General features: G+C 37.6%; 1 protein-coding gene across 1 annotated transcript in view; it reads right to left on the reverse strand.

The window, feature by feature from the left end:
• Window positions 1-4,013: 4,013 nt before the first annotated feature.
• The window catches only part of TBC1D8B (TBC1 domain family member 8B), a 71,859-nt gene continuing 61,043 nt past the window's right edge, over window positions 4,014-14,829 (reverse strand). Inside the window, 5 exon segments of the mRNA XM_033201216.1 lie at window positions 4,014-5,434; window positions 5,744-6,880; window positions 10,938-11,035; window positions 12,218-12,274; window positions 13,301-13,384. Of these exon segments, the coding sequence (XP_033057107.1) occupies window positions 6,524-6,880; window positions 10,938-11,035; window positions 12,218-12,274; window positions 13,301-13,384 (596 nt within the window). The 3' untranslated portion in view covers window positions 4,014-5,434; window positions 5,744-6,523.

Below are 14,829 nucleotides of genomic sequence, written 5' to 3' on the forward strand. Positions count from 1 at the left end.
CAGATATCTATTAGACGTACTGATTTCCTTTCCTTTGGATATATTCCTAGAAGAGGGATTGCTGGATCATATGTTAGTTCTATTTTTAATTGAGGAACCTCCCCACTGTTTTCCATAATGGCTATACTAATTTACATTCCCACCAACACTGTGTAAGTGTTCCCCTTTCTCCACATTCACACCAGTATTTGTTAATTTTTGTCTTTTTGATAGCAGTCATTCTAACTGGGGTGAGGTGATATCTGATTGTGGTTTTGATTTGCATTTCCCTGATGAAAATGGTGAGCATTTATTCATATATCTACTGGTCATGTCTTCTTCTGAGAACTGTCTATTCAGGTGGTTTGCCCATTTTTCAATTGGGTTGCTTCTTTTTTTGCTGTTGTTTGACTTCCTTGTATATTCCGGAATATTAGCTCCATATTAGCTCCATGTCAGATGGATAGTTTGCAAATATTTTCCCCCAGTCTGTAGGTTGTCTCTTTACTCTGTTATTTCCTTTCCCATGCAGAAGCTTTTTAATTTGATGCAATCCCATTTGTCTATTTTTAATTTTGTCATCTGTGCTTTTAATTGTGTCATCTGTGTCTTATCAAAAAAAAAAAAAAAATCCTTGACCAAACCAATGTCATGAAACACTTCCCCTATGTTTTCCTCTAGTTGTTTTATCATTTCTGGGCTTATATTTAAGTCTTTAATCCATTTTGACTCCACTTTTGTATATAGTGCGAGACAGAGGTCTAGTTTCAATCTTCTGCATGTGGCTATCTAGTTTTTCCAGTACCATTTATTGAAGACTGTCCTTTCCTCAATGTACATTCTTGGTGTCTTTGTTGAAAATCAGTCAGCTATAAATGCATAAATTTATTTCTGTGTTCTCTATTCTGTTTTATTGGTCTATGTGTCTGTTTTTGTGCCAGTAACATTCTGTTTTGGTTATTATAGCTTTGTAGTATACTTTGAAGTCAGATAGTATGACACCTCCAGCTTTGTTCCTTTTGCTCAGGATTACTTTGGCTATTCATGGTCTTTTGTGGTCAAACATGAATTTTAATTTTTTTTTACCATTTCCGTGAAGAATGTCATTTTTTCATATAAATTGCATCGAATCTGTAGATCACTTTGGGTAGTATGAGCATTTTAACAATATTATTTGTAGGTCTCCTTAATTTCTTAGTTCATGCTGCCATTGTCAGGAACTTGCTAATTCCTATGAGAATAATGGGAACCTAGAATGGCAGAGACCAAGTGGTATAACTTAATGACTAGAGATGAGGTGAGCATGGTGAGTATGATAAGAGCATGGCCAAGGAAGTAATCTATATGTTTTGAATTACAGAGATGTTGGTAGTGGCTAATTTTTCTTCAGGTCTCTTAGATTAAAATAAATAGTAGCCTACTAATTCCTACTTTATTTGTATAGGCAAAATATTTGCAGTCTGGTGAACAAAGATCTAATTTGAGTAATCATTATGGAGATTTAAGGTTTTTCACCCAATTTGCAGACCTGAGTCAGTTTACACACTCAGAGGCTCCTGAAGGAAAACCAGGTAACCTTGAGGAAGGATTTTGCAACACCATGAGCATGTGTTGTAAATCTTCTTTTAGGAAGAGGAGCCATTTACCAGGGTAATTTGCACTGGGCAAATGACTTGGACTTTCAGAGATTATTTGACACTGACTCTGAGTTCACATTCATTCCTGGGAGAGATTAGAAGGGGTTAGAACACAGTGGTTAACTAGTGGTCAAAGGCAGGGCTTATGGAGTCAAGAGATACAGTTTTATCTTGAATCCGTCTACAATGGATCTAGTGTATTTGCAAATATATTATATAGCTATTTCCTGGTTCATGAATGCACAACTTGAAATAGCCACAATCAGCAACTGACAGCTATACTACATCTGCTCCTTGATCAGTGTAGTAAGAACTTTTTGTGGTAGAAAGGGCCAAGTAGAATTAGTTGGGACTGTCTAGGGAAATCACAGAGATGAGTGTGTACCAAAGATTTGAAGAACGTGTGTGTATGGCAGGTGGGGGTGATTTCTATCATACCCTCCTTTAACTTGCCTGTTTGGACTATGCCGAAGGTAGAGAGGTCTTAGAAAATGATATTCAATTATCAAAATTTAATCATTTATCTCAAACAGGATTTTTTTAAAGCTGGATAAATCATAGGAAACTGTAGAACACTAGAAAGATCAAGATCTTAAAGTAGTCATAAAGAAATGGCATTACCTGCAAAAGGAAGACAAGTAGAATTAGGAGCTGGGAAATACATTGCTTGATGTTTCTGGGATGGGAGAAATATGTAGTTCTGATGACAGAAGTGGAAACTGCAGCACAATGTGAGAGATAGGATAAAATGTGCTTCTTTTGATGGTTATATGCCTATGAATGTAGTTACTGGAATAATCTGCCTTGCTTTAGGGACCAGAGCTACAGGGCCCCAGTGTCACATGCATCAATCTTGTTCCTCTCCCTTGAGTGTGCGCAGGACCTGTGATTTGCCTTTAACCAACAGAACATGGTGAAGGGGATGGGATGTCATGGCTATAATTATGTTACATTACAGAAGACACTGTCTTGCTAGCAGATTTGCTCTAGAGACTTCCCTTGCTGGCTTGATAAAGTAAGTGGCCATTTTGGGGGAAGCCGATGCGGCAAAGAACTGTCCACAGAAGGTGAAGGCAGCTGTTAGGAACTGACTGAAGCCTCTAGAAGCTGATGGTGGCTGCCAAGTGACTACCAGCAAGAAGCTGTTGCCCCAGACCAGAAACCACAAGGAAATGAATTCTGCCAACAGCCTGAGTGAACCTGGAAGTGAATTATTCCTTACATGATCCTTCACATGAGAACCATCCTGGCTGACACTTTGGTTGCAGCCTTGTGAGATCCTAAGCAGAAGGTTGAGCTAAGTTGAGCCCAGAGTCCTGACCCACTGAAATGGTGAGATAATAAATGTGTGCTGGAATTAGTTATGCAACAATAGAAAACAAACACACTGTTCAATTTGCTTTCCACCCTCTTAGTTTGCCTTTCTATACTGTAGAGGCTAAAAAGCTAAATTTCCCAGATTCCTCTGTAACTAGGATTCTGGATTTATTAGAGGCCAATCAGATGCACACATGTGAGACTTGAATGACAGGAATGAGGTGTTGGCTATGTTTCTGCCATTTCTGCTGGTAAACATAGTTGTGAAGATGTTTGGCTGTTCTATTGCAATTTAGTCATGAGTTTGTGGGTGATGAGAGGCAGGGTGCCTGTCTATTTTGCTAGTGTAAATCACAGCAGTTGAAGCATGGTTCCTGAGGTAGCAGCAGTAGTGATGGCTTTTTATGACAGCATAGGAAGTAGCAGTGTCCTTATCACTGAAGAGTTAGCAATTCCCTTGGTGGCCTGATAGTGGTGTGTCTTTGGAAGTTGTTCTTGAAAGCTCAAGTTAGTCTATCCTCCTGGTATTATGTAAGCACTTGATATCCAGTAATCAATCTTTTCCTGACTAAACTAACTAGAGTGAACTAGTTCTCTGCAATTGAATTCTGATACAAGAGGGAAGTCCTCAAGTGATATCTGAGTTAAGTGTAAGTAAAAATATATCATAGTTCTGTGTGAACTGAAATTTAGAAAAAGAAAAAAAAAAAAGGCTGAACATGGTGACTCACACCTGTAGTTCACACTTTGGGAGGCTGGGGCGGTAGGATTGCTTGAGCCTCGGAGTTTGAGAACAGCCTGGGCTACATAGGGAGACCACATCTCTACCAAAAAAAAAAAAAAAAAAAAATAGCCAGGCATGGTAGTGTGTGTCTGTGGTCTCAGCTACTTGGGAGGCTGAGATATAAGGACTGCATGAGCCTGAGAGATCAAGGCTGTACTGCACTCCAATCTAGGTGACAGAATGAGACCTGTCTCAATAAAAAGAAAAAATAAAGAAGAAGATAGAAAAGAAAAGAAAAAGGAAAAAAAGGTATCATAATAAACAATATAATCTTTTTAAGTAAACCATTTTTCATGTTTAGTAGATATAATATTTATTTTTATAAAGACAAGTAAAGCCACCTTATAACATATTTAATTTAATGTATAAGGTATAATGAACTGGTTCAGCTTAACACAACTACATAAGATTTTTAATATTATGAACAACCTGTTTGATTAACAAGATAGCAGCTATAAAAAACTATAATGTTTAGTTTGTTTCTCCTGCAGACTCAGAAAATAAATGTTTTCTTTTTGCTTTGCATTTATAAAATTTTGCAACTCAAAAAATCTCTTTCAGTATTCAATTTTAATTAATCGAGGCTAAAATATACTCAGTAATCTGTACTGTTCTGACTTTAAAATCATATCAAATATTAATAACATATGCTCTTAAGAAAGTACCTTTCTTTGTAAATACAACTGATAAAATATTCAACAAAGTGTGTACAATACAGTGTGTACAATAGTGCCTTGTATACATGTGTCTTTCTAGAGCTACTTCAGTGTAATTTAACAATCATTGCATAATAGCAGATGTATAATAGTTTCCATATAAACTATTAACTAAGCTCTAAAATACAGACATAGTTCAGCAAATCATTTCTGAGGAAAGGCATAGATGTTTATTTACCAACTATCTCTTTAAGTGGTAATTTCCTTGAAAACACAAGGTTTATTAAATCATTTTAAAGATACTACTAGTAAGTGTTTAGCTAAAACCAACTTATGGAATTTTCAAAGGCTCAACTTGAAAATTCTGAACTTCTTTGAAAATAACATATTCTATGGGCGATGAAGCCCCACGTGTTGAGCTTTGTTCACAGTGGATTATTCCCAAAGGCTGACTGTACCAACTCCCTCCAAGAAAGGGAGACCTCTTGAGTCACTCTGAAGGAGGTCTGCCCTTTCATGGTTTCACATCTAGAAAAGTCAAAGAGCTTATAACCAACGTCTTTTGTAAAGAAAGAAGCTCCAATGAATGATTTCTCCCCCATTTCCTAAGTCAATTGATTAATAAATTGCCCCTGGTAGGAATAGCACAGGACAGTGGACAAATGTGGTTTGCTGTTTTTTTTTTTTTTTTTTTTAAAGTGCTAACAAAGCCCATTATCTCTAAATGGACTGTCTGTGTCTGTGTAATGATTGAAATATAAGCACATAAAGTATATAGAAATTACACATCTAAATTGGATAGTCAAAACTTTTTAGACTGATGTCAGCAATTCTGTTACCTTGGCAATCATTACATACAAGTATACTTTATGTGCTTGCCAGACTATAAGATAATTCAGTCTTAGTGTAGCCATTCTTTACTATCTAATGTAAATTAACATATGACTGGTGAAAATCCGAAATCTACAGCTAGAACCAAAGCAGTCATAAGCTACTCTGAGACAAATGCCACAAACAGCAGTGCCCAGAATTTCTAGTGATTTCTTGGTCTAATGAAAGACCTATACATTTTTTTTTTTTTTTTGAGCGGAGTCTCGCTCTGCCGCCCAGGCTGGAGTGCAGTGGCCGGATCTCAGCTCACTGCAAGCTCCGCCTCCTGGGTTTACGCCATTCTCCTGCCTCGGCCTCCCGAGTAGCTGGGACTACAGGCGCCCGCCACCTCCCGCCCGGCTAGTTTTTTGTATTTTTAGTAGAGACGGGGTTTCACCGTGTTAGCCAGGAGGGTCTCAATCTCCTGACCTCATGATCCGCCCATCTCGGCCTCCCAAAGTGCTGGGATTACAGGCTTGAGCCACCGTCCCGGCCAAGACCTATACATTTAATTGAACCGTTTCTTAGCCCTTCTCAGAAGGCTGGTTTTATCCAGCTTAAATCCAAATCCAATATTGTTTTTTTCTTAATACCAGCCCAGAATTTAGAGGTATTGATTTGCTTTTATCAGTAACAGAGTTAGCAGTGTGAGTCAGCAGCCTCTGAACCCCTCAGGTAGGAAGACTGTAGAAGGTACTTAAAAAACCATTTATTACTAGAAGACTGAATGAGATTAACTTTAAAAAGTTAATAATATTTCAGTTAGATAACCTGAAAACAAGGGCTCCAAATGGTAATCTTCTAGATAATTTGGAAAGTAGGGTTTATCGATTGACATGACATATCAGCCTCACTAACACCCAAGCATAACACTGTCTTTTCAAAATCGTCAGTAATTCATATGTAAATAGCAACACAAGCTAGTAATTTCCTTACTAAAAGTGATATGCTTGTGCCCTCTGGTGGTAACATTTAGCATATTCCCCTGATATTGCATATATTGTGAAATATAAAAAAGTATATTTGTATTTGAGAATATCATCAAAATTTGAGATAACAAATGTGGTTTGTTTTTGTTTGTTTTTTGTTTTTTTAAAAATGTGCTAACAAAGCCCATTATCAACAACAAAGGAATGATGCATTGTGCTTCTGGATATATATTTTGGCCTTCAGACACATTTTTAACAAGATAAATCCCTGAGCCCTACTCACAGGAATCAAGCTGACAGCTACAGGAATCTTAGTAAATTGGTGGTCTATGATAGGCAATTCCTAGGGATTTACATCTTGGTTCTAGACCTTAACTGAGAAATTTTTGCATTTTCCAGCTTGGCTTTTACATCTATGGGTTTCTCAAAAAACCTCACCAATGCTGGTTCATTCAACAGCGATGCAAGAATCTGTTCAAATGCAAATGACCACTGGCTCCCTGTTTTTTCCTCACTGGGTCCTCCAGAAGCACAGACAGTACCAGAGAATCCTTTGGCTGACGATGTAGGGCTATGTAGTTTCCTTCCAACTTCTTCCATCCTGAGTAAAAGGCTGGTTACAACAGCAATGGCTTGATACAATGATTCTTCTTCAGGGTCCTCATGAAATAAGTTATAGAGGGTCTTTGAAAATTGAATAAACTGAAACTAGAAGACACAAGTTGAAAATATCACATTTGAATATTAGACTTAGCAAATATAAAGAGAACTTAGAAGTGAATAATCTCCTATATAGGATTTGTACCACAGAAGCTTCACCCTAGAAGTTATAAGAACTGGTGATTAATCCCAAAATAAATCTTGGTTCTAGAAAGTTGAGTATGGGCCAAGCGCAGTGGCACACGCCTGTAATCCCAGCACTTTGGGAGGCCGAGGCAGGTGGATCACCTGAGGTCAGGAGTTCGAGACCAGCCTGGCCAACATGATGAAACCTCGTCTCTACTAAAAATACAAAAAATCAGCTGGGCGTGGTGGCAGGCGCCTGTAATCCCAGCTACTCAGGAGGCTGAGGCAGAAGAATTGCCTGAACCATGGAGGCAGAGGTTGCAGTCAGCCGAGATTGTGCCACTGCACTCCAGCCTGGGCAACAAGAGAGAAACTCCATCTTAAAAAAAAAGATGAGTATGAAGCATGGAAAAAAATTGCATTAGATGCTCTCACTTATTGCCTAAAGCAGTACATTTTATCCAGACTAATTGGACTGTTGCCTGCCAGATTACTTAAATGTTAGGTGCTATTTTTTTTTTTTCCTAGACAGGTCTTGCTGTGTTGTCCAGGCTTGAGTACAGTGGTACAATCATAGCTCACTGCAGCTTCCAACTTCTGGGCTCAAGTGATCCTCACACCTCAGCTTCTCAAGTAGCTAGGACTATAGGCACGTGCCAACCATTCCTGGCTAATTTTCACATTTTTTGTAGAGACAGGATCTCACTATGTTGCCTGGGCTGATCTCAAACTCCTGGACTGATCTCAAACTCCTGGCCTCAAGTGATCCTCTCCCACTTTAGCCTCCCAAAGCACTCAGATTACATGCATGAGCCACTGTGCTGGCCAGGTGGTACTTCTAATTAGGCAAAGTCCCTTTGAAGCTGTCCTCACAGGGTGAACAAGAATTCTGGACAGAAATATAGTTATAATTATGCATAAATTAGGCTGCACTTGGACCTGCTTCCATGTAATGAAAAGTCACTGACATTAGAATCATAAGGCTTTTGTTTAAGAATTGTTTAAGATGTTTAATCCTGAATTCCAGCAAAATAGCTGATGAAAACCAGTTTGAAGACCCCGACAGAAGAACAAAACCAGCATGAGAATAGTTTCTTCATCTCCCCGTCCAATGATTACACCCTGCATTCTTCGACCAATGATCTCCACACTTTGGCCCACTCCAAACCCCTTAAAAACCCTAGTCTCAAACTCCTCGAGGAGATGGATTTGAGGCCTCCTCCTATATTATTCAGCAACCCTACAATCAAACCTCTTTCTCTGCTGTAATCTGATGTCTCGGTTTACTGACTTGCTGTGTACATCAGGTAAAGGACCTATATGGTTACACCGTATTTCCCTACACATAAATCATTCATTCATTAACCAATTCTAACAATTAAAAATGAGTTCCACGTAATCCAAAATGGCTGGAGTGGTAGCTCAGCCAGAAGGTGGGCGGATCACAAGGTCAGGAGATCGAGACCATCCTGGCTAATATGGTGAAACCCTGTCTCTACTAAAAAAATACAAAAAATTAGCCGGGCATGGTGGCGGGCGCCTGTAGTCCCAGCTACTCGGGAGGCTGAGGCAGGAGAATGGCGTGAACTCAGGAGACGGAGCTTGCAGTGAGCTGAGATCCGGCCACTGCACTCCAGTCCAGACTGGGAGAGAGAGCCAGACTCTGTCTCAAAAATAAAAAAGAAAATTTAAGGAAGAATAAGTTCTGGGACCAGCTAGTAGTACAAGGTGACTCCAAGGAATACTTTTTTTTTTTTGAGACAGAGTCTTGCTCTGTCACCCAGACTGCAGTGCAGTAGCACGACGACAGCTCACTGCAGCCTTGACCTCCTGGACTCAAGCAAACCTCCACCTTGGCCTCCCAAAGTGCTGGGATAGAAAAAACATAAGCCACCGTGCCCAGCCCAAGGAACCCATTTGGACATGTTTCTCTTTAAAGGCTGAAGTGGGGCCTAAGTTGACAGATAAACTGGTTTGCCTGCTAATTGCACCTTGATGATCCATAGATATTCCTAGAAGATACCTGTCAATTTACAAAAGCAATTCCACTTAAGAATTCTACAAGTCATCATCCTACCAGAAAAGTTTACTTGTAATAAAATCATATACAAAAGATATACTTCATGATAATATATTGTAACATTTTTCTTTCTTAATCTACAGTTTTAGTGTTCCTAATAAATATAAATATATATATATAATATATTTTTCTGGGTTCCTAGTTCACAACTCCCATAGTCCTTTGTTACAGTATTTTCTTATAATGTTGGGTGTATTAGGCCACAGGGGCAGGCCTCAGAAAACAGAATCTTCTCCCCACTCTAATCTTCTTCCAACCTTCCTTTATTCCTTCCTTCCTTCTTTCCTTCCTTCCTTCCTTCTTCTCCTTCTCCTTTCCTTCCTTCCTCCCTCCCTCCCCCCTTCCTTCCTCCCTCCCCCCTTCCTTCCTCCTCCCCCCTTCCTTCCTCCCTCCCCCCTTCCTTCTCCTTCCCTTCCCTTCCCTCCCTTTTCCCTCCTCCTCCCCTCCCTCTCCCCTCCCCTCCCCTTCTTCTTTCTTTTTGACAGAGTTTCGCTCTTGTCACCCAGGCTGGAGGGCAATGGTGCAATCTTGGCTCATTGCAACCACCTCCTCCCAGGTTCAAGTGATTCTCCTACCTCAGCCTCCCGAGTAGCTTTCTGATAGTTGGTCTTAAAACCCTCCCTAGAAAGGATCCTACCTCATATCCTTGGGGGAAGGACATCATGAAGCTTCCATAAAAACCCAAGAGAACTGGGTTCAGGGAGCTTTTGATAGCTGAATGCATGGAGGCTGACAGGAGGAAGGTAAAGAAGAACTCATCCACATGCCGGGAGGGTGACACACCCCAACTCCATGGGGACAGAAGCTCCTGCACTTGGGACCCTTCCAGACCTCGCCTATGTATCTCTTCTTCAGGCTGTTTATCTGTATTCTTTAAAATATCCTTCTTAGTAAACCAGTAATATAAGGATTTCTCTGAGTTCTGTAAGTCTCTCTGTAGCAAATTAATCAAACTCAAAGAAGGGATAGTGGGAACCCCAACTTGAAGTTGATCAGCCAGAAGTTCAGGAGATCAGACTTGTTACTGGGTGAAAGGAGGGAGCAGTCCTGGGGACTGAACACTCAACCTGTGGGATCTCATACTATTTCTAGGTAGATAGTGTTGGAATTTACTTGGAGGACACTCAGCTGGTATCTGCTGCTTGGTGGGGGGAAAACTCCCACACATTTGGCCACAGATGTTTTCTTCTATGTTGATGATTGTTATTGTTGTGGTGTGAGAGTAGAGGAATAAAGGTACTTTGAGAGAATTTTTCCCTAAACAATAGTACTGTTCATTTATAATAATTCTAGAATAAATATATCATATTGACTCATTTTAGAAAGTACTTATTCAATTGTCAAATGATACAGTCCACTGAAAAATATGAAGTTATTTGATAGTTTTCATTTTGGTAAAGTTCTTGGGATCCTCCGTATCTGTACTAATCAGATTTTAATTAAAAAAAGAAGAACATATTTTGATTAGGCAGTGTATAAGAAAAAGAGGAACTAAGATTATGTTCGGATATAAGATCAGTAGGAACCAGGGTGTGAACCATCTCAGTAATTTATCATTCCAGTACCTAGCATTGGGTTTGGTATCTGGTAGACAGTAAACAATGTTTACTGAATAAATTAACGTTTCCAATACAGTTGGAAAGATATTACACATATATTTTTTCTATAGGTGCATGTCATAGCAGAAGAATTCTCTGAAACACTAGACACATTTAAGTGTTAAAAATAAAAAAAAAATCATTAAAAATTTCTTCCCACTCTTCCATGCTCATCTGAAACTTAGATAATACATATATTATTTAATTATTTTGGGAATAGCATGTTAGCTATTTTAGAGGTTACACTCACATTCATACAAACAAGCAAGAACTTAGAATTTTCTTTTTGAAAATGCTATACCTGATTCATTCTTGGTAAATCCTTAATGTTTTCTTCTTTTTTGAAAAGCTCATCTTGCCATTGACTTAGATATGCTTGAATATCAATTTTCTCTTTGCCTGAAGAAAGGGAGTAAAACCATTTCATCAGGAACAGCCCACTATACTTTCTCAAATTTCAAAAATAATAATTATGATTAAAAGGTATTTCACTGAAATATAAGAGTCTATTTTTTTTTTAATCCAGGAAATGATCTGAAATTACCTTTTATTTCACCCACTGGCTCTCAGAATACTTTTCCCATTTCTGTTTAGACTAAAACGTTTACTTTGGGAAGGTGGGAACTAGTGAAGATGTGGTGAGAGAGGGAGAAAGGACATATTAGATTAAAACAATACACCCTGACTTAATAATGCAAATTTTATGTATTCATTCTCATGTATACTATTAAGTTTAAAACAGCTTCTATATTATGTTCTTAATATGCATATATTGTACCAAAGTGGGCTGGGCACGGCGGTTCACACCTGTAATCCCACCACCATGGGAGGCCAAGGCGGGCAGATCACCTGAGGCCAGGAGTTCGAGACCAGCCTGGCCAACATGGTGAAACCTTATCTCTACTAAAAATATGAAAATTAGCCGGGTGTGGTGGCAGGTGCCTGTAGTTCCAGCTACTCGGAATGCTGAAGCAGGAAAATGACTTGAATCTGGGAAGCGGAGGTTGTAGTAAGCTGAGATGATGCCACTGCACTCCAGCCTGGGTGACAGAGCAAGACTCCATCTCAAAACAAACAAACAAACAAAACAAAGTGGTCTGTAGTGGCTCTTTTTCAAAAATTTGAAACACTACTTATTCATTCAAAGAGTTTAAGATACAAACGTACTGACATTAAAAGATGTCCATGATATATTGCAAAATCAAAAAAGGATATTACAAAACAGTACTTATGGATTTTTGTTTTAAAAAGAGAGATGTCTGCATATGTTGTGTATACACAGAAATAGATCTGAAAAGGATATAGGCAAAAATGTTTTCGGAAGGGTTGAGTGAAGGCAAAAGGACTTATGTACTGTCTGAATTTCTTTTCCAAGAATTATCTATTACTTTTGAAATTAAAAATAAATCTTTTTAAAATAATAAAATTAAATGAATATGGGTCATTTACTATCATATTTTCTATAATTTCTGAGACATCAATAGCATTTAAAAGGAATCCATCTTTTCCCCCTTTGTAGCTATCCTTATTTACATAAACAATAACTAAATAAATTAAATGATAACTCCTAGATCATAGTACCTTTTTCAGGGCTGTGTTTTGCTGATTCTGCTTCCTTCTCATTTTCAGGCTTGGAAACTAGAAGAAAAGATGCAATTGCATTCTGTAGGATGTTTAACAAATACTCTTTGAAAGTAAAACAATATTTCGTATAGACGTATAGCACATTACTTTATTCAGTTCTGCAAACAAATTTTAGCTGACTTGACCTATCATCAGAAGACAAAATATTCCAAAACTTTCACAGTAAAAAGAACACTGGGGGGAAATCCATATTTTAAAAAATCTTAGAAGGAAGTATGCCAAATATTAAGTATTTATCTCTGAGTGGTATTTTCTTCTTTGTGACTTTCTTTAAATAAAGTTATATTACTTTTATTATCAGGGGGGAAAAAGCACATACTGGAAGTCAGAAGAGTGTGCCACAAAGCCCTGACTGTGGCAATAACTCACTGTGAAACCTTGCACAAGTCACTTCTCTCTGGGCCTCAGTGCCTTTATCTATAAAAGGAAGAGACTTGACTTACCTTTATCTACAAAAGGAAGAGATTTGTAAGGTCCCTTCAAACTTAATGTTCAAACACTTTAACATATAATAACCACAAATATACATTAATCAGGGTTCATCCATCTATAGGACATTGAATATTTATGAAAATAAACTAAAGGACACAAAAATAAGCTCATATCACTTTAAATTTTGTCTTGGAGACAGACTCATCCCTGTCTCCTACACCTACAGTGATTTATAATAAGTATTCACTGTTTGAAAAATAGCTATGACCTTTAATCATCAAATATTCTATTGTATTTTATCAAGGCATGAAAATGGTCTAATACATTTTAGAAATTTCTGCAACATAAGTAGAAACAAAATACTTTTTTGAGTCTCCAATAAGCAAGAAATTCCATAAATCAAAGCCCCAAAATGCAATTTGGTTAACCGGTCAAACATTTATGGACCATGCTAAGTGCTGTGGTAATACAAAAGAAGCATAAGGTAAAATGAAGCCCAATTTTAGCTGGGTAAAGTATATCTAAGTCAACAAGATCTTTATGGGTGACTAATCATCAAAACAGTTAAAGTTTTAAACAGGTATTTACCATGGAGCTGGCTGAAATAAAGTAATTCTTCCTTGGAAAGTTCATCTCCTTTTGAAGTATCCTTAGATTTCACTTCAGTATAAGCTGAAAACATATAAATAACCCAAATTACATTTATTAACAACCAGGGGCAGAGATGAGGTCAGGAAAATCTGGGAATCGGGTATTAAAGTGTTTCTGTATAAGAAAGATGTAAGTGAAGAAATGTAGAGGTGGTTCTACTCTACTGTAATATATAGTAATTATACTGTAATATATATAAAATATAGTAAATACAAGAAGTACTTGATCATTTTGAGTTCTATTATTTTCCTACTTGTTGTTTTAATTGTTTTCCAAGAGCTATTAAAAGTTGAAATTGTTTAAATCTGGCATTTAGAAATCTCTGAAAATGTGACCTCAGCCATTTAAAAGCCATCCTCAATAATAAGGAAAACAGAAAGTTGGGTGCTTTAGTTTACTTCCTACCTGTGCTTTAACAGGTAAATATTGGTTTTCCTATTTTTATCCCTCTGTTAAAAGCATAGTTGATGACAATATAAACATTCTAAACTCCTTTTATAATTAAATTTTTAGGTGATTTGTCTTTTGCTTTTAATACTGTGTTTGTGATTTGAGTGTGTGAAGGGTTAAAGATGGCCTTCAGTTTGTTGGTCTGGTAAAGAATGTTTCCTGGCTATCCTGAGAAAAGCTGAAAAGGATCCCAGGTGTAGCTTTAAACAAATTATGAGGTGCTGTTTGTTTTTGTGAATTACCCAATCTCGGTTAAAAGGTACTTTTTGCAATGCTCCTTCAGTTTAAAGCCTAAGACTGTTTTCACAAAGTAGGGATCAGGCCTTGGCAAGGCATCCTCTTCAGGTCAGTGGGAAAAACAAGTAAACTGAATGGTGTGGTAATTTTGAGGTAGTACAGAAGAATATAAAAAAATGTGAGCTTTGGAGTTAGACTTCAGTTTGCTATACAATTCATTAGCGATGTGATCTTTGGCAAATTTTAATCTTTCAGCTCTCAGTTTCCTTATCAAAATTGGAAGGATAATACTACCTATCAGGGATATTGTGAGAATTAAATTTAAAAAATGCATGTAAAGTTAATATCTTGTCAGCGCAAGTGCTTAATACATGATAGCTTTTATTGTGCTTCCTTTTTAAAATGTTTAAAAAGGAACATTTTAAATGTTAAGTGCTGCCTTGTCCCATTTTTCTGAATAATTTGTAGTATTTTGCAAGTTTGGCAATTTGTCTAAAGTTAATTTCCACTCTAATGACAACAACAATTCAACATTATACCAACAAGCAAATGATATGTAATTCTTATATACAAACTATTTATCATTAAATTGACCACTAACAGGAAGGAAACTTGTGGGCCCATATGTTACACAGGATCTCTTCCATAGAAGATCACTGTATCTATATCAGCAAAAGTAGTCATAATATAATTTGAGGGCCACAATGAAGCAACGATCTTATATCGTGTTGAAAATTAGTTTAGTTAAAAAAATCTGTAATTATACTTGTTAAAATGGA

The sequence above is a fragment of the Trachypithecus francoisi genome, unplaced genomic scaffold (assembly GCF_009764315.1).
Source record: "Trachypithecus francoisi isolate TF-2019V2 unplaced genomic scaffold, Tfra_2.0 Lachesis_group6, whole genome shotgun sequence".
Taxonomy (NCBI): Eukaryota; Metazoa; Chordata; class Mammalia; order Primates; family Cercopithecidae; genus Trachypithecus; species Trachypithecus francoisi.